This window comes from Ictidomys tridecemlineatus, chromosome 5 (assembly GCF_052094955.1).
Source record: "Ictidomys tridecemlineatus isolate mIctTri1 chromosome 5, mIctTri1.hap1, whole genome shotgun sequence".
Taxonomy (NCBI): domain Eukaryota; kingdom Metazoa; phylum Chordata; class Mammalia; order Rodentia; family Sciuridae; genus Ictidomys; species Ictidomys tridecemlineatus.
The window spans coordinates 96850136-96873373 of record NC_135481.1 but is presented as its reverse complement, the minus strand read 5'-3'; the positions used below and the strand labels follow the sequence as shown (position 1 = coordinate 96873373).

The window sequence follows — 23238 nt, the reverse complement described above, 5'->3', positions numbered from 1 at the left end:
ATGAATGGATTAAAAAAATGTGGCATTTATACACCATGGAGTATTATTCTGCATTAAAAAATGACAAAATCATGGAATTCGCAGGGAAATGGATGGCACTAGAACAGATTATGCTTAGTGAAGCTAGCCAATCCCTAAAAAACAAATACCAGATGTCTTCTTTGATATAATGAGAGCAACTAAGAATAGAGTAGGGAGGAAGAGCAGGAAGAAAATATTAACATTAAACAGAGACACGAGGTGGGAGGGAAAGGGAGAGAAAAGGGGAATTGCATGGAAATGGAAAGAGACTCTCATTGTTATAAAAAACTACATATAAGAGGTTGTGAGGGGAAAGGGGGAAAAAAAACAAGGAGAGAAACGAATTACAGTAGACGGGATAAAAAGAGAAATGGGGGGGAGGGGGGATAGTAGAGGATAGGAAAGATAGCAGAATACAACAGTTACTAGTTTGGCATTATGTAAAAATGTGTATGTGTAACCGATGTGATTCTGCAATCTGTATTTGGGGTAAAAATGGGAGTTCATAACTCACTTGAAACTAATGTTTGAAATATGATATGTCAAGAGCCTTGTAATGATTTGAACAACCAATAAAAAAAAAAAAAAAAAAACAATGAGCTTTCATTAGTTTACTGAATGGCGTATTCTTAATCTTGGACTGTACCAGGCAACTATCCTGCCCTGCCACCTTCACACTAATAACACCACTCTCTTCTGTCTGAATTCCTTTCCTGGACTATTTATTTTTTAAAAAAGATCTAAAAAATGCAAAATAAATGGTAACACAAATGTGTCACATCTGGGTAACATACTCTGGGGTATTAATCCTTGTTGGAAGAGCGAACAATCTCCAAGCACTTGGCTGCTGGTGATCTTGACATAAGTTTGTGGCTAACCTCAAGAATCTCAAAAGGAAGGTTCCAGCTACACCCTGGGATCCATTTGACAATCTCCCCAAACCTAAGAATGGGCTAGCCCAATCCTGGAGAAATAGGTGCTCAAGGAGGTTCCTCGTCAGCGGATATCATTAATCCTTAGTTAACTATCTATTACCATCTGCTTCTACCTAAACTAAACAAACATTAGGTAACATGAACAAACAAAAAACTACTCTGCTGTAGTGAGAGGCAGTTACTCCCAAGCAAAAGAAATACACAAAATCCTGGTTAGTTTATATCAATGTGCTAAAAAGCTATTTATTTAATTAGCTTCACAGAAGATGTCTTATAGAAATGATGCCATTTGTTATATTTATAGTTTTTTTAAAAGTTGTTAAAGGACGTTTATTTTATTTATTTATATGTGGTGCTGAGAATTGAACTCAGTGCCTCACCCATGCTAGGCAAGCACTCTACCACTGAGCTACAACTCCAGCCTCATATTTATAGTTTTGACTCTTAAAAAAATTACTCCTTTGGTCCTTGATTGCACTGTGCAGCTATGACAAGAGGGATCAATCAGTCAGTCACCAATGTGTGCTGTGCATAAGAGAAGCATAAAAAGATTGTTCAGTGAAGTCAAACAGAGTGCCCACTATGTACAAGATATTAGAAAGATTAAAGTAAATTCAAAGATATGCTTTCAGTAGAAACAGACTATTCCTAAAGCCATTTTGCTTTGAGGTGAGCTAGTTGTTAACAGTATTTTGGAACATTAGAGAATGAAAAGAAACCAATGTGATTTATAATGCTGATTTCTGTCCCACACAAAAGTGGAAAGTTTTCCTGATACTATGGGACAGTGCTGGCAAAAAGCAAAGCAGTTCCAAGACAGCCTGCCAGACTGAAATTCTTCTCTGAGTTCAATGTCAGATCTTTGCCCAGAAAGGACCACTAAGTGACTGATAATTCAAGTCAAGGACTAAACACTTCTGATTGCCTCCAATATGAGAGCAGCTGGTTCTGGTGCCACAGTCACAAGCAGAAGGAGCTGGGAACTGAGCACAGTGCCACTGGATGAGGAGGAGTCTCTTAGAGTCACAATGCATTGGGATACTTGATGGCCCTCACCAGGTACTAAGGTCCAATGACCATTCAAGCATCCATTAGGGAAAGTGGCCACAAGTGAGTCTTTGGTGGAAATCTTGCTTTTCTTTAAAATATATAAAAGTGGCACTTGAAGGTCAGAAAAAAAGCCCTGTTATGGTTTGGATGTGAGGTGTCCCCCAAAAGCTCATGCATGAGACAATGAGGAAGAAATGATTAGGTCATGAGAACCTTAACCCAATCAGTGAATCAATCCCCTGATGGGATTAATTGAGTGGTGATTGAAGGCAGGTAGGGTGTGGCTGGAAGAGGTGGGTCATTGAGGTGTACCTTTGAGATACATATTTTGTATCTGGTGTGAAGAGTCTGTCTGTCTGCTGTCTGATCATCATGTGAGCTTCTTCACTCTGCCACACTCTTCCGCCATGATGTTCAGCCTTGCACTGAGCCTTGTGGAATGGAGCTGGCTATTTATGGACTGATCTTCTGAAACCATGAGTCCACAAATAAACTTTTCCTCCTCCTCAATTGTTCTGATCAGGTTTTTTAGTCATAGCAGCAAAAAGGCTGACTAAGACAAGCTCTGAGATTTTGGTCTGAAGTTCTTTGGGCATAAACATTCCAAAATGAAATAGTGTATAGTGTCTCTATACAACTGAGAAAAGCAAAGCCTGGATACTCATCTTGTGACCAAACTATCACAGACAATCAAAACTTCATCCTAAGAATTCTCAAAAAAAAAAAAAAATCTTTTTGGGAGCATACTTTCCAGATTCTTTCTATTGGGTGTCTTGACTTTGTGACAGTTGCTAAGAACACTGGTTTCTCCAGTGACTTTAGAGAAAATTTTATATTAAACCCCCCCTTTTTTTTTAAAATTTCCAAATCTCAATAAGGCCCAATTCCTGAGAATGTTTTATCCAAGAAGCAGTATTATAAAGAAAAATCAGGACTCAATGTGCAGATAAACAAATGTGGACAGTTCCAATATGGAAAATAATTTTAATGGCTTTTCATAACGAAAAAAAAAAAGGACAGAAATATCCAGCCAACAGATTTATTTTCAGAATACAAAGCATCAAGCAGGAACATAAAATATGGGAAGTGTCAGCCATGATGCCTGAAGATTGAAGGCAGAAGTAGAGGAATCTTAATTGTCAGGCATTTGAAAAATGCTGTATTCAGGAGAAAGCCTGTGTTTCTCCATCAACTCTCCTTTCCCTTCCCTCTTTTAAGAGTAAAGCAAGACTAGATTTCAAATATGTAATCTTTCTTATCATCCTTCTGCCTACTAAAATACAAACCAAAATAACAAAAAACTTCAAAGATCTGTGTTCAAGAAATAAGAGCTAAAAGCTTATTTGTAATTTGTTTCCTTTTTGAGGGCCTTGGGGGCCTGTTTCAGAGTCTCAATTTGGTTCCTTTTTTGAGGGTAAAACTCAATTGAGTGAAAGACAATGAGATCAAAGCAATGTATTAATGCTCTGTGGGCTAGAAGTTTTATTTAGTACTCATAAATCTGTGCAGAACATTCATGCTTCACGGCCTCTACATAGTATCACATCCTGGTGAAACACTTAAGACCAAAGGTTAGCAACTTCACAAAGTCTTAAAACCCAGATCCATAAAGTGAGAATAATAATAGTAATCTATCAGGTAAGATTAAGTTATAAAAGCTAGTCAAAATGACTTTATATGAAACATTTTGCCCCACATTAGAAGATTATCCAGAAGTCAGATTCTACTCTCAAAACAATCATTTCAAAGGATATTAAGACAACTTTCCCTCTAGGTCCATTCTACTTCCAGGTGCTGGCAGCAGCTTGAGTCTAGGGAGAATGAAGGACCAACCTTCTTGACCCCCAGGGCAGGGAAAGAGTTACATCTTCACACTGAGAAGCCAATAAAAACCTCTCTTGATTATAATTTAGATAAGAACCACTGGATTGAATAATAATGTCTGAAACTCCCCTGGCTGTTTCACCTTGAGACGTCCATCACTGGGTTAAACATGATGCTAATTGCATTTGGATTGATTAATTTCTCTCACTCCTGTCTATTCGAATAACGCTTAACAAAATAATCATAGCACCCAGAGCCAAATCTTTTCCGTCAAAGGAATGAAGCCATCAGAACAGGCAGAGATGAAAGAAATGAAGATGACCCGTAATTACTGCTACGGTGATATCATTACCATATTATACAAAATGAGTGTGGGGGGGAGGGGGGAGGAAGGAGGGGCTGAGATTATTTATTTTTTTAATGGAACCCTACAACCTAAGAATACAGATTTGACATCAAGTGGAATGCACAGAAATACAGAACTTAAAATACAAATCTTACTCATGAAATTGCAAAATTCAACACTGAGGCCCAAGATACACCAAGTATCTTGGGCTGTGAGCAGGTATTATTCACGCCACTATTTTTCCATCGCAATAACACTTTGTGTATGACTTGCATAGAGATTTAAGATGCTATCTTCATGCCACAAGCATGCCTATGGTTACTGGAGAATTTTTCTTTGAGACAGGTTATAATATTATTTTATTTTAATATTGCTAAGGGTGGCCTTGTTTATGAAATTAGAACCTGGGTTTTTAATTGCAGCTAGTTCTGAGGTAGTACAGAGAAAAAATTAAAAAAATAGAAAGGAGACAAAAGGAAGAAAGACTAACTTTAATATGAAAGCTTTGTGCTCAATTTCTTCATACCTTCTCTCCCCTAGCCAGTTATCTTTCCCTGGCATGACATCCCCAAATTTCTGGAAAATTTATAAATCTTTACTTGCACTAGAAATTCACCCATTTATGAAAATTGCCCTGTACACTGTTAACTGGCCCATTAATACAAATAAAAGGATAAATTTAGAAAAGTAACCTGTATAATTGGGGACTTTCCTAGAAAACTATAATATAGGGTACTTTCTCAGCATCATCTATTGATTAGATAATGAAGAAGACATCAACCTTAGGACCCTGAGAACTGCCACACCACCATAAACCATCTTGTGACCACCAAACTGAGGGGATCCCCACATACCTTCCCATGCTACCCTCCTCTAGTCTCCTTTAAAAAGAAGGAGCCGAGATCCCAAGAGTGCTTCTCATTCTTCAAGATAGCCAGCACTCTCCTTTGAATGTGCACTCCCTTTCTTTCCTAAATAAATCTATGTCTCAATAGCTAATACATGCTGAAATTCTTTTCTGTCACACACATCAAGGACCCCGTTGTCCTGAGTTAATGTCTCCCTCTTCAGACCCCCTCCAGTGACAGTTTAGTTTAAGAACCAAAGAAAATGTCTGTGAATCTTCACACATGGTTCATTAGACAATATTTTGGATTTAATTTAAAATGCTAGTAAGAAAGAATATAATAATATTTCCCTGTAAACTATTTTCTTGTTTGACATGAGATTTTTGATATTTATGATAGAAAACCTTTGCTTGTGTAGGATGTAAACTTTAGGTCAAAATCCACTGCTGATTAGATGGTGATCTCAGGTAAATTATGTAGCTTCTCTGTGCCTCAGATCCTTCATCTGTAAAAAGGGGGCCAATATTTACCTTACAGGGTTATATGAGACTTAAAATACATTTAAATACATTTAAGTACTTAATAAGTGTTGGTATAAGGAAAAAAGATTCCCCTTAATACTAACTTCATGGGTATTTACAGAACCCAGTACAATGTTATATCATTTACTAAAGTTAATTCAACAGACATTTGTAAAGTACCTCACATACAGAATTTAACAAATATTTGCAAAATAAATAAAGATTTCTTAGAAGGCACTATTTTTTTTTTTTTGGTGCTGGTTTTGAACCCAGGACCTTGTGCATGTACTCTACTAACTGAGCTATATCCCCAGCCCAAGAAGACATATATTCTTAAAAGGCTAGAAATAGACTAAAGAGGCTGGGGCAGAAGGATTGCAAGTTTGAGGACAGTCTCCTGTAGCAACCTCCAAGTTGCTAGGATTTACAGGTGTGTGCCACTGCCCCCAGTTTCTATTGTTGTATACAACAAGCTTATAAAGTATCTATATTTCCAATTTGTAATCATCCAGTAATAAATATGAACAGTGCTTTAAAAGAAAAAAAACAGATATGTAATTATTTCTGCCAGGTTAAAACAAGAGTCTAAACCATTTACTCTATTAACTCAATATTCTCTGCCTTCCTCCCTGGTTAAGAAAGTCAATGCAGTACAGTGAAAAGGATTTATCTATCTGGCTTTGGAGTTAGGCCTCAATTTGTTTCAAATTCCAGACCTCAAGACCATGAGCAAGTAATTTACCTTCCTGAGCCTCAGTTTCCTCGGCTGTAAAATGGAACTGTAAAAGACTTTGCAGCCTTGTGAGATTAAACAAGGTAATATATTAAAAAAAAAAAAGAGCAGGGAAGTCAATAAATAGTGGTATTAATCTTTTTTATCCTTCTTGTCTCAGCTCAAATGTCCCCTCTCAAAAGGCCTTTCCCAACCATCCTAACTAAAGTGCACCCTTTTCAGTTACTCTCTTTTACATCAACACATTTACTTCCTTTATAGCACTTATAAAATTTGAAGTTAACTTTGTTAATTTCATGCACCATGAAGTTCTGTAGAATCTCTTGCTGTACCCTAGAGAAAAACATCAAGCATATAGTTGTGGTCGATTAACCATCTATTTATTTATGTGTGTATATTTTACATATATTTTATGTTATATAGAAATAAATTATTCATGAGGAAAGAGAACTCTGCTTCATTTTCAATTCTTTTTTAAATTTAATTTTATTTTCTAAAAAATATTTTTAGTCATAGATGGACACAATACCTTTATTTATTTTTTATATGGTGCAAGGCAAGTGCTTCACCACTGAGCTACAGCCCCAGCCCTCCTTTTCAATTATTTTTTAAAATTTGTTACACATGACAGCACAATGACCTTGACATAGCATACATTTGAATCAGATAGGATATAACATCTCATTTTTCTGAGTATACAGGTTGCAGAATAACATTGGTCATGCATTCACATATATACACACAGTAGTAATAATGTCTGTTTCATTCTACTATCCTTCCTATCTCCCCAACACCTCCTCTCCCCTCCCATCACTTCTCTCTACCTAATCTAGGGTATAGCTATTCTTTTTTTTTCCCCCTCACATCTTCATACATGTATTTTGTATAACAATGAGGGTCTCCTTCCACCTTCCATGCAATTCCCTTTCTCCCTTCCTTTCCCTCCCACCCCTCTTCCCTATGTGGAGATAATCTTCTTTCCATGCTCTTCTTCTCTTCCCCATTTTGAGTCACCCCCCTTATATCAGAGAAGACATTCAGCATTTGTTTTTTTGGGATTGGCTAACTTCACTTAGCATAATTTGCTCTAATGCCATCCATTTCCCTGAAAATGCCATGATCTTATTATTTTCTAGTGTCGAATAATATTCCATTGTGTATATATGCCACAAGTGCTGGGGAGGATGCGGCGGAAAAAGGTACATTAATACCACTGCTGGTGGGACTGAAAATTGGTGCAGCCAATTTGAAAAGCAGTATGAAGACTCTTTGGAAAACTGGGAATTTTATTTATTTATTTTTATTTTCTGCAAAACCCACTATTTGACCCAGCTATTCCTCTTCTTGGACTATACCCAAAGGACCTAAAAATAGCATACTACAGAGACATAGCCACAATTCACAATAGCAAGACTGTGGAGCCAACCTAGATGCCCTTCAAAGGATGAATGGATTAAAAAAATGTGGCATATATACCTTTTCAATTCTTAATTAGACACTATATATGTAAGTTTTTTCCCCCCCAAGTAAAACTACATATGTATTTTATTCTTTGAGCCAGCAATTTCCCTTTAGGATATTCACATGCCCACTCATTTCAGTAATATTTGTAATAACTGAAAATTATAAACAACCCAAATGTCCAATAATTAGGAGGGAACCGGTTGAATAAACTAGAGAATAACCTCATTATGGAATACTGTTCATCTGTAAAAAGAAATGAAGAATATCATATATTGCCACAGCGAGATCTCCAGAACATATTGTTAAATGAAAAAAACACGGTATAGGAGAGTACACATGGTGTGTTACCTTAATTTACCTACACTTTTGGATGTGGAAAATAAAAAAAAAATGTATATTTAGGTTTATTTTCAGAAAGAAACAATGAAAAGATACAGTTTAGTATTAACTAATAAAAAGGGTTATCCAGGGGAGGGAAAGCAGAGGAGAAAGGGCAAGAGCTTTTCTTTTAGTTTTTACTTTGGAATACCATGTAAATATTTCATATATTAAAAAACAAAATCCAGCCAGGTGAGGTGGTGCATGCCTGTAATCTCAGCAGCTTGTGAGACTGAGGTAGAAGGATTGAGAGTTCAGAGCTAGCCTCAGCAACAGTGAGGCGCTGAGCAACTCAGTGAGACCCTGTCTCTAAATAAAATCAAAACAGAGCTGGGGATATGGCTCAGTGGTTGAGTGCCCCTGAGTTGAATCTCCAATAACACCCCACCCTCCAAAAAACCTCATTAAGTAGAAATAATCAATCCTTAAAATTTGAAATTAGCAGAAGTAACTAAATCTATAAAGTTTGGCCTAACTGCACAGGACAAATTTTAAAAGACATATTAAAACTATATGTATAGTCATACATATCCCTGAAAGTATATATTCCGAGAATATATAAGAAATACGGGATGGAGGGGGTGGAGATCTAGCTCAGTTGGTAGAGTGCCTGCATGCACAGGGCCCTTGGTTCAATCCCCAGCCACCAAAAACAAAAAAAGAAAAAGAAACATAGAGAAACTTTAAACTGTATCCAGCAGTCTGATTAGACATAATAAATTCTTTTGAAGCTACTTTTACTGTAGGTTAAAGCAAATAATTATGTAAGTTATTAGGAACCAAGATTTTCAGCATAAAAGAGATCATTATAAAATCATATATTAAATGAAAATGCCTTGACATCTTTAATTTTAACTGGATGTACTATAGGTAGGAATGTTGAATTTCTATTTCCTTTTTCAAAAAAACTTGTATTTACCAACTTTGTTCATGACTGTTGAATAATAATGAATACTATTAGTACCTAAATTCCACTAAAAGGAACCAGGTTTCTTTGGAGAAATGGTTGAGACTTCAAGTCTGGAGAAGTAAACGACCAGGGATACCCTGACATGCCTGAAAGCAAGGAAGTTATCAAAGATTAGTAGGGTCATATTAAAAAACACAGGAGCCAACTTGAAGGATAGTCTACTAAAGTTGGGGCAACTGTGAACTAAAAAGAGTAATGAAGCCAGACATGATAGTGCACACCCGTAATCCCAGAGACTCAGGAGGCTGAGGCAGAAGGATCTCAAGTTCAAAGTCAGCCTTAGCAACTTAGTGAAGCCCTAAACAATTTAGTGAGAACTGTCTCAAAATAAAAAATAAAAAGGGCTAGGCACTTCACAGAAGAAATACAATCGTTTGACAAATGTATGAAAAAAATGTTCAACATCTCTCTCAATGAGAGAAATGCAAATCAAAACTACACTGAGATTCCATCTCACCACAGAGGCAATCATTAAGAATACAAGCAACAATAAATGTTGCAAGGATATAGGGAAAAAGGTACATTTATACATTGCTGATGAGACTGCAAATTGGAGCAACCACTATGGAAAGCAGTATGGAGATTCCTCAGAAAACTTGGAATGGAACCACAATTTGACTTAGTCATCCCACTCCTCAGTTTATATTCAAAGGACTTAAAATCAGCATGCTACAGTGACACAGCTACCTCAATGTTTATAGCAGCTCAATTCACAATCGTTAAACTATGGAACTTACCTAGTGCTCTTCAACTGATGAATGGATAAAGAAAATATGATATATATACATACATATACACATACATACACACAACATACATACATACATATACACACACACAATGGAATATTACTCAGCCTTAAAGAAGAATGAGATTATGACATTTGCTAGTAAATTGATGGAACTGGAGAATATTATGCTAAGTGAAATGAGCCAATCCCAAAAACCCAAAAGCAGAATGTTTTCTCTGATATGCAGATGCTAATTCACAATAAGAGGGGAGAGAATAGAGGTATTTTGGACTAGACAGAGGGGAGTGAAGGCAGGGGAGGGAGTATGGGGGTAGAAATAATAGTAGAATGAATTGGACATTATTACCCTATGTGTACATATGATTACATGACTTGTGTAACTCTACATCATGTACAACCAGATGAATGAGAAATTACACTCCATTTATGTCTGATGTTTCAAAATGCATTCCAATGTCATGTATAACTAATTAGAACAAATAAAAAATATATTTTAAAAAAAAGGCTAGGGATGTGGCCCAGTGGTTAAATGCCCCTGGGTTCAATTCTGGTATGTATGTATAAAAAAACAAATAAATAAATAATTGTAAAGGTCAAAACTTATCAAATATAAACATCAATGATATTTATATTTTTAAAAACCTTTCAGTCATTTCAACTTCTTTATTCTAAAATTTGACAGATAAAAGCGAGAAATCTAACATTTTTCCTGCCATTCTTTGCCTACATTTCAGAGAAGCCAAATAGATGCTGATTTAATAGAATAATAATAGTTGTTATTATTATCATTATCATTATGAAAATGATCAGACTTAGGGCTGGGGTTGTGGCTTAGAGGTAGAGCGCTCACCTAGCAAGTGCAAGGTGCTGGGTTCAATCCTTCAATTTTATACCTAAAATAAAGGTATAAAAAATAGTTAAAAAAAGAAAAAGAAAATGATACCATCAGTGATCTTCACTCACACTGGAATAAACAGATATCAGATGCTCTCTAATGTGAAGCTGGAGAAAAAACCCAGTGAGGAGTACAGTTATAAAGAAGATTAAAAAAGACTTGATTCATATCAATGTGTAAGACCTTGTCTGGATCCTGATTCGACCAAACTAACTGTAGAAAACCCCATTTTAGAGCCAATTTTGAACATGGATCATGTTAGATGTCATTATGGAATTATGAGTGTGAAAATGCTGTTGGTTAAAGGGGGATTCTTGGTTAGAAATTTATACTAAAGTATTTATAAATGAAATGGTATTTGCTTTAAAATATTCGAGCAAATAAACAAGCACAACAAAAAGTATGATAGAAGGGTGTACAAATGAAAAGAATAGCATAAAGCTGATCATTACCGAAGTTGGGGGATGGGTATATGTGATTCATTATAAAATTTATTCTAGTTAGTATATGCTTGAAAATTTTCCATAATAAAAAGAAAACTTCCACAAATGCCTTTCTGGAAATACAGCCTTTTCTCATTATCACTACATATCACAATATAATTCATAAGGCTAGCAGCTTCACAAATGAATACTCATGGAAGGGTAGGCTGGGGAACAGAGATGAGGATAATTAATTCTGCAGACAGCTTGGAAATGGTTGGACAGGAAAAGCTTTAGAAGGTGTGTAACTTTTCATGTCATGAATGTTTATTTACATCGTTAAATTCTTTGAATGAGAAACAAATTAGACATGATCAACAATCAAAAGCAGATTACCTATTTTTTTAGATCTACCAAATTGAACTCAAGTTAAGTCTAGTAATAAAGAGCTGCTACCTTCCAACCTCTCTCTCTTAATTATTTAAGTAATCATACTGACAACTAAGAGCATAATTTTCACTTTGTTCATAAAACACCTGAGAGAAGCTTGCTGGTTCAATACATTGCTTCTACAACATTCTTGGGAGAGAGTAAGAATGAACCCTTGGTTACTTATTTATTCAATCTTTTAGAAGAAGCTTCTGAGATAGGTAGCAAGACTAATTTCAAGATCTAGGCCAGGCTGATGGCTAACAAGCTACAAAAAGGGATAGCTTAACTTAAACTTTTCATCAGTCAGGTGAGCACAATGGCACATGCTTGTAATCCCATCAGCTCAGGGGACTGAGGCAGGAGACTTGCAAGTTCAAAGCCAGCCTCAGCAACTTATCTTGGCCCTGTCTCTAAATAAAAAATGTTTAAAAAGGGCTTGAGATGTGGCTCAGTGGTTAAACACCTCTGGGGGTTCAATCTCTGGTACCTAGACAAACAAACAAACAAAGGAAAAAACTTTCACTAGTCATACTAAATTGCAGCAAGTTTTCCCTCACACTGTTAATAACTATGTATATAAATAATACCCTCACTAATCTTTCATTACTTAGATCATTGGCGGTGGGGGGGGTTACTAGGGATTGAGCACAAGGGTGCTAAGGTCCACTAAGTTACATTTCCCGTCTTTTTTATTTTCAGACAGTCTCACTACATTGCTGAGGTTCTCACAAATTGCTGAGGCTAGCCCAGAACTAGTGATCCTCCTGCCTCAGCCTCCCTAGTTGCTGGGATTACATGCATGAGTCACCGCACCTGACTACTCTGATTGTTCTTTTATTTCACTGATGCAGGTTCATCTAATTTAAAATAAATGAATTGTTCTAACTGATAATTTTACTTTTTTTTTTCAGAGTATAAATTAGAAGTTTATTAAAGGACATCAGAAAAGACTTCTCCCGGAGGAAGAATGGGACCCAAGAGGTGGAATCCCGATAATTTTACTTTTAATTGTTTATACTGTGATTTCACATGTGTATGGTTCATTTTCTCTGACTGAATAATGAATTCATCAGTGGAAGAAACTTTTGGGGAGGGGTACTGGGGATTGAACTCAAGGGCACTCAACCACTGAGCCACATCCCCAGCCCTATTTTGTTTGTATCTATCTACCTACCTACCTACCTATCTAGTCTATTTTACAGTAGAATGCATTTTGACAGAGTATACACAAATGGAGCACAACTTCTCATTCCTCTGGTTGTATATGGTGCAGAGTTGCTCCACTAGTGTAATCATACATGTACATAGGGTAATAACGTCTGTCTCTTTCTACTGTCCAGTGGAAGAGACCTTTAAAGATAATTTTCCTATTGGACTTGGAAAAAATGTACAACATACAGTACTATTCAGTAAGCCTTTAAAAACTCTTTCCCTCTAAATTCATGTAGCAGCACAAAGGTATAATTTCTGTCTTGCTTACAAACTTCTTTTAAAACTACACTGCAAAAACAAACAACTCCATTGCAAACAGATATGAAGAGATGAAATAGATAGAACACACATATCATCTGATTCTTTTGGTGGGGAGAGGGTGCCAGAGATTAAGCTTAGGAGCACTGAGCCACCTTTCCAGCCCTACTTTGTATTTTACTTACAGACAGGGTTCTCATGAGTTACTTAGCGCCTCACTGTTGCTGAGGCTGGCTTTGAACTCATAATCCTCCTGTCTCAGCCTATAGAGCCACTGCACCTGGCTTGATTCTTGATAAGGGTGCCAAAAGCACACATTGGAGAAAAGTCAGCCTTTTAAGCAAATGATGCTTCAAATGTAGAAAAATCAAACTAGATCCCTATATCTCATTGTAAACAGAAATCAATTCAAAGTGGATCAAAGACCTAGGAATTAAATCAGAAACAGTGACGCTAGAGAAAACATAGGGGCAACACTCCAACATATTGGCACAGGTACCAACTTTCCTTAATAAGATTCCTAAAGCTCAAGAAATAAAACTAAGGATCAATAAATGGAATGGCCTTAAATTAAAATGCTTTTGCACAACAAAGAAAACAAGAACATGAGGGGAGAGAGCCTACAGAATGAGAAAAAAATTTTTTGCCAGCTACTCCTCCAACAGAGGATTAATAAGCAGAATTAACAAAGAACTCAAAAACACCAAAACAAAAACAAATAACCTACCCCAAAAGTGGACAAAAGATTTAAATAGGCATTTCTCAAAAGAAGATATGCAAATGGGCCAACAAGTTTATCAAAAAATGTTCAACATCCTTAGCAATCAGAGAAACACAAACTACACTGGGGTTTAATTTCACCCTAGTTAGGACAGCAATCATTAATAATATAATCAATCCAGGAATGTGGTGCATGCCTGTAATCCCAGCAGTTCAGAAGGCTGAGACAGGAGGATCTCAAGTTCAAAGCCAGCCTTAGCAACTTCTTGAGGTTCTAAGCAAAATGGGCAAGGAATGTGCTCAGTAGTTGAAAAATATATATATATATATACACACACACACATAGAAATAATGATAATTGCTGGCAAGGATGTATGAAAAGGTACACTTATACGTTATTGGTGGACTACAAATTAGTAAAACCACTTTGGAAAGCAGTATGGATACTCCTCAAAAGACTAGGAATGGGGTAATGCTGAGGAATGATATTGATCAAATTAGTTATATGAAGTGCACAACAAATATGTAACCACAAATCCTACCATTATATACAACTATAATGTACCATAAAAATGTGGAAAAAATAAATAAGTTTGTTGGAAAGATTAAAAAAAAAAAAGACTAGGAATGGACCACTATATAACCCAGCTATCCTACTCCTTGGTATTGATCTAAAAGAACTAAAATCAGCATATTTGAGTGATACATGCATACCAATGTTTATAGCAGCACAATTCACAAATACACATATTATGGAACCAGCCTAGTTACCTGTCAATAGACAAATGGATAAAGAAAATGTGGTATATATACACAATGAAGTTCTACTCAGCCATAAAGAAGAATGAAATTATGTCACTTGCTGGTAAATGGATCAAACTGTAGAACAGCATGCTAAGTGAACTAAGCTAGACTCAGAAAAACAAGGGTTAAATGTTCTTTGTCATATGTGGAAGCTGGAGAGAAAAAAGGAATAAAGGGCAATCTTCCAAAAACAGAAGGAAGAGGGCTGAGGATATACCTTGGTTGGTAAAATGCTTGCTTTGCAAGCACAAGGCCCTGGGTTCAATCCCCTGCACCACAAAAAAAAAAAAAAAAAAGAAGAAGAAGAAGGAAGATTAAATCAAAGAGGAGGGAGAAGGGGAGGAAATGGGGAAGAACTGGAGGATGCATTAATTAAATAAATACAAGGAAGACAGAGTAGAGGAAGGGAATGGGGGGAGATAGGGAAAGAGGCAAAGAGAGAAAGGAATTACTTGGGCAAATGGAGCAATCTATGTTATACACATTTATGATTATGTCATAAAATAAACCCCACTACTATACATAACTATAATGTACCAATAAAAACATATTTTTGTAATTTAAAAAGACCAAAGAATAGGAACTCTGAGGGAAACAAAAACCCTACATTGCAATCAGATTAGAACCTGATTGCATGACACATCAATTAACAAAGTCACAAAATAGTGATTTTTTTCCCTGCAATTAGAAATAATAGCTATTTAGCATCTTGGGGTTTTTTTTCCCCCCTAGAATATACAATTTTGATTTTTCTGAATAACCTTATTTGCAACATTCATGAATTACTGCTTTAAAATAAAGAACATGAGCTGGTAGAGGGCATGCATGGCATACATGAGGTGCTGAGTTCAAACCCTGTACCACAAAAATAAAATAAAAAGTGAAAAAGAAAAATGCTTAAAAAATAAAGTAATTAGAACACAATAATATCCTCAGTCATAAAATTATATTATACACTATATAACAGTCTGTGTTACAGACACTCCAGAGCTTAGCTGAAAACAGTTGACAATAATTGTATTGGGTAAAAAAAATACTCTTTTAATGACAATACGGATCATAATTTAGGATCTTAAAAAAAATAACATTGGAAAAAAATAACTTGTGGGTAATCAGTGTAGAATAGAGGGGGAAATTTGACTGTATAGCATTTATTATTTAATTCTTTTTTATTTGTACATTATAGGTATACATAATAGTGGGGTTCATTCTGACATATTCATACATGCATATAATATAATTTGCTCCATTTCAGTCCAATATTTCCTCTTTCCCTTCCCTTCTCCCTTCCCTTGATCCCCTTCCTCTATATCTACTTAATTCTTAATATTTAATTGAAAATATTTTATTAAATTTACTTTCATTCAAATGAATACAGAAGTGAAAGTAAAAAGCATTTTACAATGCTAAAATACTGGTCTCAAAATCAGACAGAGTTCTAAACTAGTTTAAATGGTTAGTCAACAAATTATGTTCACTATATATGCTTGAATAATTGAAGATGATGAGACACCAAAAGAAATCTGACATTCTTCCTTAGAAAATATCTTCCACTCCATTGAGCACTTAAATTTGCTCAGTGAGAGTTAATGCTAGAGAGGTGGCACACGCCTATAATACCACTGACTAGGGAGGCTGAGGCAGGAGGATTGCAAATTCAAGGGCAGCCTTTGTAAATTAGACCTTGCCTCAAAATAAAAATAAAAAGGATTGGGGATGTAGCTCAGTGGTAAAGGACCCCTGAATTCAATCCCCAGTATTTAAAAAAAAAAACAAAACTTTGCAAATGTGAAGTAGTTTTTCCCCCTACTAAGACCTTAAAGACAGGGCCAGGTGAGGAGATCAGGAACCGATCCTATTTCAATATACTAAATGTCTTCCTGGTAGGTTAGTTAGAATTTGTAACTATAATATATGTGGTTCTTAAAATGTGGTCCCTGAGGGGCTGGGGGTGTAGCTCAGTTGGTACAGTGCTTGCCTCACATGCACAAGGCCCTGGGTTCAATCCCTAGCACCACATACACAGACATAATAATAATAATAATAATAATAATAATAATAATAAGGTACCTGGATCAACTAATCGACATTATTTGGAAACTTGTTAAAATGCACATTACGTTCTCAAGGCTTATCCAAGATCTCCTGAGTAACAAACTTTAGAGGCTGAGTCAGGGTTGTCCATATTTTAACCAGTCCTTGAGATTCTACATGTTACTACTAACCCCTATCACCCAAGATTTTGTTTCCAGTTCCCTGCATCTCTAATTCACTTACTGTGTTAGTCAGCTTTGTGTCACTGGAACAAAATGCCTGAGAAAAATAAATAAAGGAGGGGAGGGCTGCAGGTGTAGCTCAGTAGAAGAGTGCTTGCCTAGCACGTGTGAGGCACTGGGTTCGATTGTCAGGACCACATAAAAATAAATTTAAGTGCTCAATGGAGTGGAAGGTATTTTCTAAGGAAGAATGGCAGATTTCTTTCGGTGTCTCATCATCTGCAATTATTCAAGCATATATAGTGAGCATAATTTGTTGACTAACCATTTAAACTAGTTTAGAACTCTGTCTGATTTTGAGACCAGTATTTTAGCATTGTAAAATGCTTTTTACTTTCACTTCTGTATTTGAATGAAAATAAATTTAATAATAAAGTAAAGGTATTGTGTCCATCTAAACTAAAAAAATAAAGGAGGGAAAAGACTTATTTTGGCTCATAGTTTCAGAAGTTTTGGTCCATGGTCAGCTGACTGGATTGTTTTGGGCTAAGGCAAGGCATAACATGGTGGCAGAAGGGCATGGCAGAGCAAAGTTGCTCACCTCCTGGCAGGGGGCTAGCAGAGGGTGGGGACACAAGGAAGAGACTGGGGACAAGATATACCCTTCTAGGGAAGACCTGCAGTGGGCCCACTCCTCCACCATCTCTCACTAATGCCGTCAAAGAATGAATCTATCAATAGATCAATCCACCAATTAGTTTAGAAGCCTCATGATCCAATCACTTCCTAAAGGCCCAACCTCTGAACAATACTGCATTAGGGACCAAGTCTTCATACATGAGCTTTGGGGGACAGTTCAGATTCAAACCATGCTTAACAAAGGAGCAGGTTTTTATTTTATCAACATTATGATCATAAAGCATATTTCTTATTATAATGGGAGAGTCACTTATCTCTTAGAAATATGAGGAACAAAGAGGGAAATTCAAACATTCAGCCAAAGGATTAGAATTTCTTTTTTGTTGTTGCTGGCAGCACTGAATATAGAATCCAGGGTCTTGTAGTTCAGGTACTTGAACTACACTCTCAGCCCAGGATTAGAAGTTTATCCAAATTGAGTTCTATCTCTATTGGCACCTATTAAGGCTACAATATAATACTTACCCTTGAGAAACTTGGCAGGAGAAATCCTGGGAAATAAATAATTATCAAACAATGTCATAAAAGCCATAGGTGGAGTTTAGAACACATTATCAGGACAAAAATGGAGATAATTCTGTAGAAAGCTTAGGTTGGATTGACAGGAAAAAACTTTAGAAAGGAGAGGTATTTTGGACTGATCATGTAGGAACACACAATCTGGGAATAACCAGGTAAGCCAAGGACAGCTCCTTTAAAAAGCTTTGCACTCAGCCACTGGTGTAAAATCTAAGTGAACATTATAAAATAAAATCTCAAAACAAGCCTTAATTCCCAGCCTTGTATGGGACTTCTTGTGGATACCAACATGGTATAAGACATGGTCCTGCTTTTAAGAAAGTAAACCAAAATAATGAATTTGGCCTATCCAAAATTTAGTGAAAACTAAGCCAATTACAGTCATTCTTAATATACTGTTAGACAAAAAGGTATAACAGGCAACAACCAAATCATAAAACGTTGCTTTTGTAATCTGCTAAAGAATTATTTTAATAAAAACTAATTAAAGTCCCTACTAATCTAGTTCTGGTTTATTTAAGAGGTCCCATTTCTAACAAATAAACCTCAAAATCCAGAGCTGAGTCAGGGGGAGCTAGAAGAATAAGGAGTGGCTGAGAATGGGTATGGGATTTCTTTGTGGATGAAAGATTCCAAGAATAGACAGTGGTGACAGTTGCACAAGTCTCTGAATATACTTAAAACCCACTGGCTTGATTGCTTCAAGTGAGTGAATCTTATGGTATGTAAAAAATATCTTAACAAAGCTGCCTATTTAAGGTGATTACAGAATTGAGCAAAAATTAAATGCAGAGGTGCAAAAAGTCCTTTGGCTTTCAAGTCAAATCCCTGATGAACAGGCTTCATTCACATGGGGAAGGATCCATGGAAACAGAAGCAGAGTCTGTGCACTGAAAACACAGGCACCCAGTCCTTACCTGAACTCTGAAGCACAAAAGGAAACCCACTCTTTCCTTCTGGCTTTCTTCTTTTTTATTACTTGACAAATTCAATTCTGCTTACATTCAAATAACAAAATTTGTATTTATGATGTACTATTTTAACAAACAAAAATACTACTTTGTACTAAAATAAGTACATTAGTTAGATTTTTAGATACTATGATTAATTATTCGAAAAATGTTCCTTTTGTGTAACAACTAGATACTCATCCCAGAAAGTTAGGATGCAATTAGATTTAATATAAGTAGATTAGATTAATGCAAATGCATTAAATACAAAAACATTTAACAAAGCTGTATATTTAAATATAAAAATCCATGAAAGGAAAGATTAATGTTGCTATGAAATCTACATAATCCTCAGTACATGCAAATAATTGGTTAAATGTAACAGCTAAAACAGCTATCCTCGAATTATGAACAATATATCTAACTTTATTTATACAAAAACATCTAGTTGTAGACTTTCTATGTGTTCACTGCACTACACTCTAAAGTATATAATAATAATAATGATAGTTATATAAAGAAATAAATAATGGTAGTTTCTTTGTGTGGGGGGTGATGAGGATGGAACCTCGGGTCTTGCACAGGCCAGGCAAGCACTCTACCACTGAACTACCCTAGGCTGATAATTTATTTTTTAAACTGGTCCATTCAATGTGTACTTATGGAACACAATTTAATACAGGATTAGGAATTTTATGCCTTTTTGCATTCACAGTATGAAGAGATTAAAATATTCAGACAATCACTAAACAAGTTACAGTTATTCCTATGGTATAATTTCTCTCAGGGTCCATTTGAGCTTCCATCATCATCTCACAAGTTCTGTACACTTCAATGCTGTGTGGCTATTTGATCAGAATCATTTTCTGATCTGACCACATTCTTAATATTTACAAGGCAAAGTTCTCCTTTATTCCAGTGCCACCCTTCCTTGATGCTGGCTTATTTAACATATATTGTTGATTCATTAACACTGAAGTCAGCCCACAAAACTATAAACTATAACTCATGCTGGGCATGATGGTACACATCTATAATCCCAGCAATTTGGAAGGCTGAGGCTGAGGATCATAATAATGATCAGCCTCAGCAACTAATCAAGACCTGGTCTCAAAATTTAAAAAATAATAAAAAAGAGGTTTAATCCCTAGTATAAAAACAAAACAAAACCCAACTGTAACTCATGTCCCAAGAAGCCTATTTAACACATTAATGGTCTCTGTAAGGTAAATCATATGTGGCCACTGATTGATTGATTGATTGATTGATGGACCTTTTATTTATTTATATGTGGTGTTAAGAACTGAACTCAGTGCCTCATGCATGCTAGACAAGAGCTCCACCACTGAGCTACAACCTCAGCCCCATACATGGCCTTTTTGCACTTAGCAACACTAGACAGAACTTCAGCATTATGCTTGGGGGCCATTCTAAACAGCAAAATCACCAACAAAATGAACACGGATGAAAAAAACGTGGCACTAAACAGTCCATGAGTGCTTCTTTACAATAGTCAAAACAAGACACAGAGCACTGGTGTTCATTTTCTTTATAGTGTTTTCTGAAGAGCAGTTGTTTTTTATTTCTTTTCTTTTTTTTAAAAAAAGGGTTTTTTTGTAGTTATAGATGGACAGAATGCCTTTATTTTATTTATTTATTTTTATGTGGTGCTGAGGATCGAACCCAGTGTCTCATGCATGCTAGTCAAGCGCTCTGCCACTGAGCTATAGCCCCAGCCCCAGAAGTTTTTTATTTCAATGAAGTATAATTTATCAAGTTTTTCTTTTATGGCTCATGCTACTTGAGTTATCTAAGAAGTCTGTGGCTATCCCAATGATGCAAATAGGTTTTCTGTTTGAAGTCTTTAAAAGTTTTAGCATTTACATCTATCTTGAGTTAATTATTTTTATGTTGTGATATAAGGATCAAGTGTCATTTTCTAAAAATTTTATTTTGTTTATTTATTCACTATTTTAGTGGTACTAGGGACTGAACCCAGGGTGAACCCACAGCCATATCCTTAGCCCTTTTTTACTTTGCAACAGGGTCTCTCGCTAAATTGCTCAGTCCGTTGCAATCCTTGCTCCTGGTTGTTTAATTTTTTTGCCACATAGACATCCAGTTGTTCCAGCACTATTTGCTGAAAAGATGAGACCATCCTTGAATTATTTTGGATTAAAGAAAAATTGACTACCTATGTATGGGCCTATTTCTTGTCTCTTTATTCATCTTTATGCCTCTCTTTATGTCAAAACTACACTGTCTCAATAACTGTAGCTTTATAGTAAGTCTTGAAATTAAATTGTGTAAAACATTCTTGTTCTTTTTCAAAATTGTTCTAGTTATTAGGTCCTCTGCATTTCCATATAAACTTTAGGATCACTCAGCCTTTTATTTCTTAAGAAAGTCTGTGAGGATTTTGATTGGAACTGCATTGAATATATACATCTATTTAGGGAGAAAGAGTATCAATATTCAACCATCCGATACATAAACAAAGTATATATTTGCAGTTATTTAAGTTCTTTATTTTCTCTTATCAATGAGTACATTTCTGACACATAGTTTGCTAAATTTATTCCCAAGAATTCTATGGGGTTTTTAATGTTATTATAAATTATACTGCTTTAAAAATTCGTTTACCAAATGTTCATTATTAGTATTAAAAATAAAACAGATTTTTAAATTTTGACTTTGTGTCCTTGATACCTTGCTAAATTTCACTTATTAGTTTTAGTAATATTTTTTAAGATTCCTTACATTTCTAAGTAAACAATCAGGTCATCTAATATGAAGACCGTTTTATTTCTTCTTTTCCAATCCATAAGCTTGTAATTTGTCTTCCCTTTTTTCACTGTTTAAGTCCTCTGGTGAAAAGATAAATTAAAGTGGGAAAAGAAAGCCAGGCAAGATGGTGCACACCCGTAATTCCAACTACTTGGGAGGCTGAGGCAGGAGAATTGTGAGTTTGAGGTCAGTCGTGGCAACAGAGTCAAAACCACATCTCAAAGGGGAGACAGGAAGTAAAAGCAGAAATTCTTCCTTGCCTTGTTTTCAGTCTCAGGGAGAAAGCATTTAGTCTTTCATGGATAAGAACGAGGATAACAGTAGTTTTATTTTTTGATGTATGCAACCTTTGTCAGTTTGAAAAGATCCTTTGTATTTCTAATGAAGTGAAAAAAATTTTTTTTTAAAAACCACAAATAGGTGCTAAATTTTCCGAATGTCTTTTCTGTGGACAATGGAAAATGTTTTTCTCCTTTGTTGAACTGTGCATTATTTTGATTTAAAATATTGAACTAACTTTGCATTCCTGAGATAACTCTCACTTGATCATGATGTATTATTATTGTTGTTTTATATATTGCTGAACTCAGCTTGCAAATATTACACTGAGTATTTCTGCATCTATGCTCATAAGAGATAATAGACTATAGTTTTATTTTCTTGTCTTTGTTCAATTTTGCTATTAGTATACTACTGGCCTCAAAATATGAATTGGGAAATGTTTCCTCCTATTTTTTGAGGGTATATGTGAGTGCTAGTACTAATTTATTTTTTATTTTGCCATACTAGAACCCAGGACCCTGGGCATTCTAGGCATTAACTCTACTACTGAGCTATATCCCCAGCCCCATTAGTGCTAACTCTTTTTTTTTTTTTTTTTTTTTTTTTTAGTATTTATTTTTTTTTAGTTCTCGGCAGACACAACATCTTTGTTGGTATGTGGTGCTGAGGATCGAACCCGGGCCGCACGCATGCCAGGCGAGCGTGCTACCGCTTGAGCCACATCCCCAGCCCTAGTGCTAACTCTTCATTAAACATTGAACAGAAATCAAATAAAGCCACCTGAATTTGAAATCTAATTTTTGAGGTTTTTAAATTACAAAATCAATTTTTTAACTCTTACCTTACTAAGACAATTTTGAAAATTTTCACCTTTCAAGGAATTTGTCCATTTCATCTAAAACATCAAATTTTGTAGAATAAAGGTGTCAACATCTCCTTCCATTGCCCATAGGCTCTACAACGAAGCTCTCTTTCCAAGCCCTTGTTTCATTCCCAGTATTAGTAATTTGTGCCTTCTCTCTTTTTTTTTTAACCTGATCAGTCTAGCTGTAGAGTTATCTATTATTTTATCATTTCAAAGAATGAGCTTTTGAAATTATTGATTTCTGCTCTTATCTTTTGATAAACTACAACTTATCATTATGAAATGCTTCCCTTCCTTCCTGATAATATTCCTAGTTATGACATCTACTATATAATC

General features: G+C 35.6%; 2 protein-coding genes across 7 annotated transcripts in view; one reads left to right on the top strand and one right to left on the bottom strand.

Moving 5' to 3' along the window:
• Window positions 1-21657, top strand: part of LOC144377889 (uncharacterized) — a 70297-nt gene extending 48640 nt beyond the window's left edge. The window contains exon 3 of the transcript XR_013439129.1: window positions 12502-21657. The gene's annotated coding sequence lies outside the window, so the exon portion shown is untranslated. The remainder of the gene's footprint in view (window positions 1-12501) is intronic.
• Lin52 (lin-52 DREAM MuvB core complex component) overlaps window positions 1-23238 on the bottom strand; it is a 108205-nt gene that overhangs the window by 8177 nt on the left and 76790 nt on the right. Inside the window, exon 7 of one of the 6 annotated variants that reach the window (XM_078050540.1) lies at window positions 5429-5529. The exons of 4 other annotated variants lie outside the window; for them this stretch is intronic. In XM_078050540.1, the coding sequence (XP_077906666.1) occupies window positions 5453-5529 (77 nt within the window). In that variant the 3' untranslated portion in view covers window positions 5429-5452. Of the gene's footprint in view, window positions 1-5428; window positions 5530-10691; window positions 10735-23238 lie in introns of all 6 variants that reach the window. One more of the 6 variants, XM_078050543.1, reaches the window with a different exon arrangement.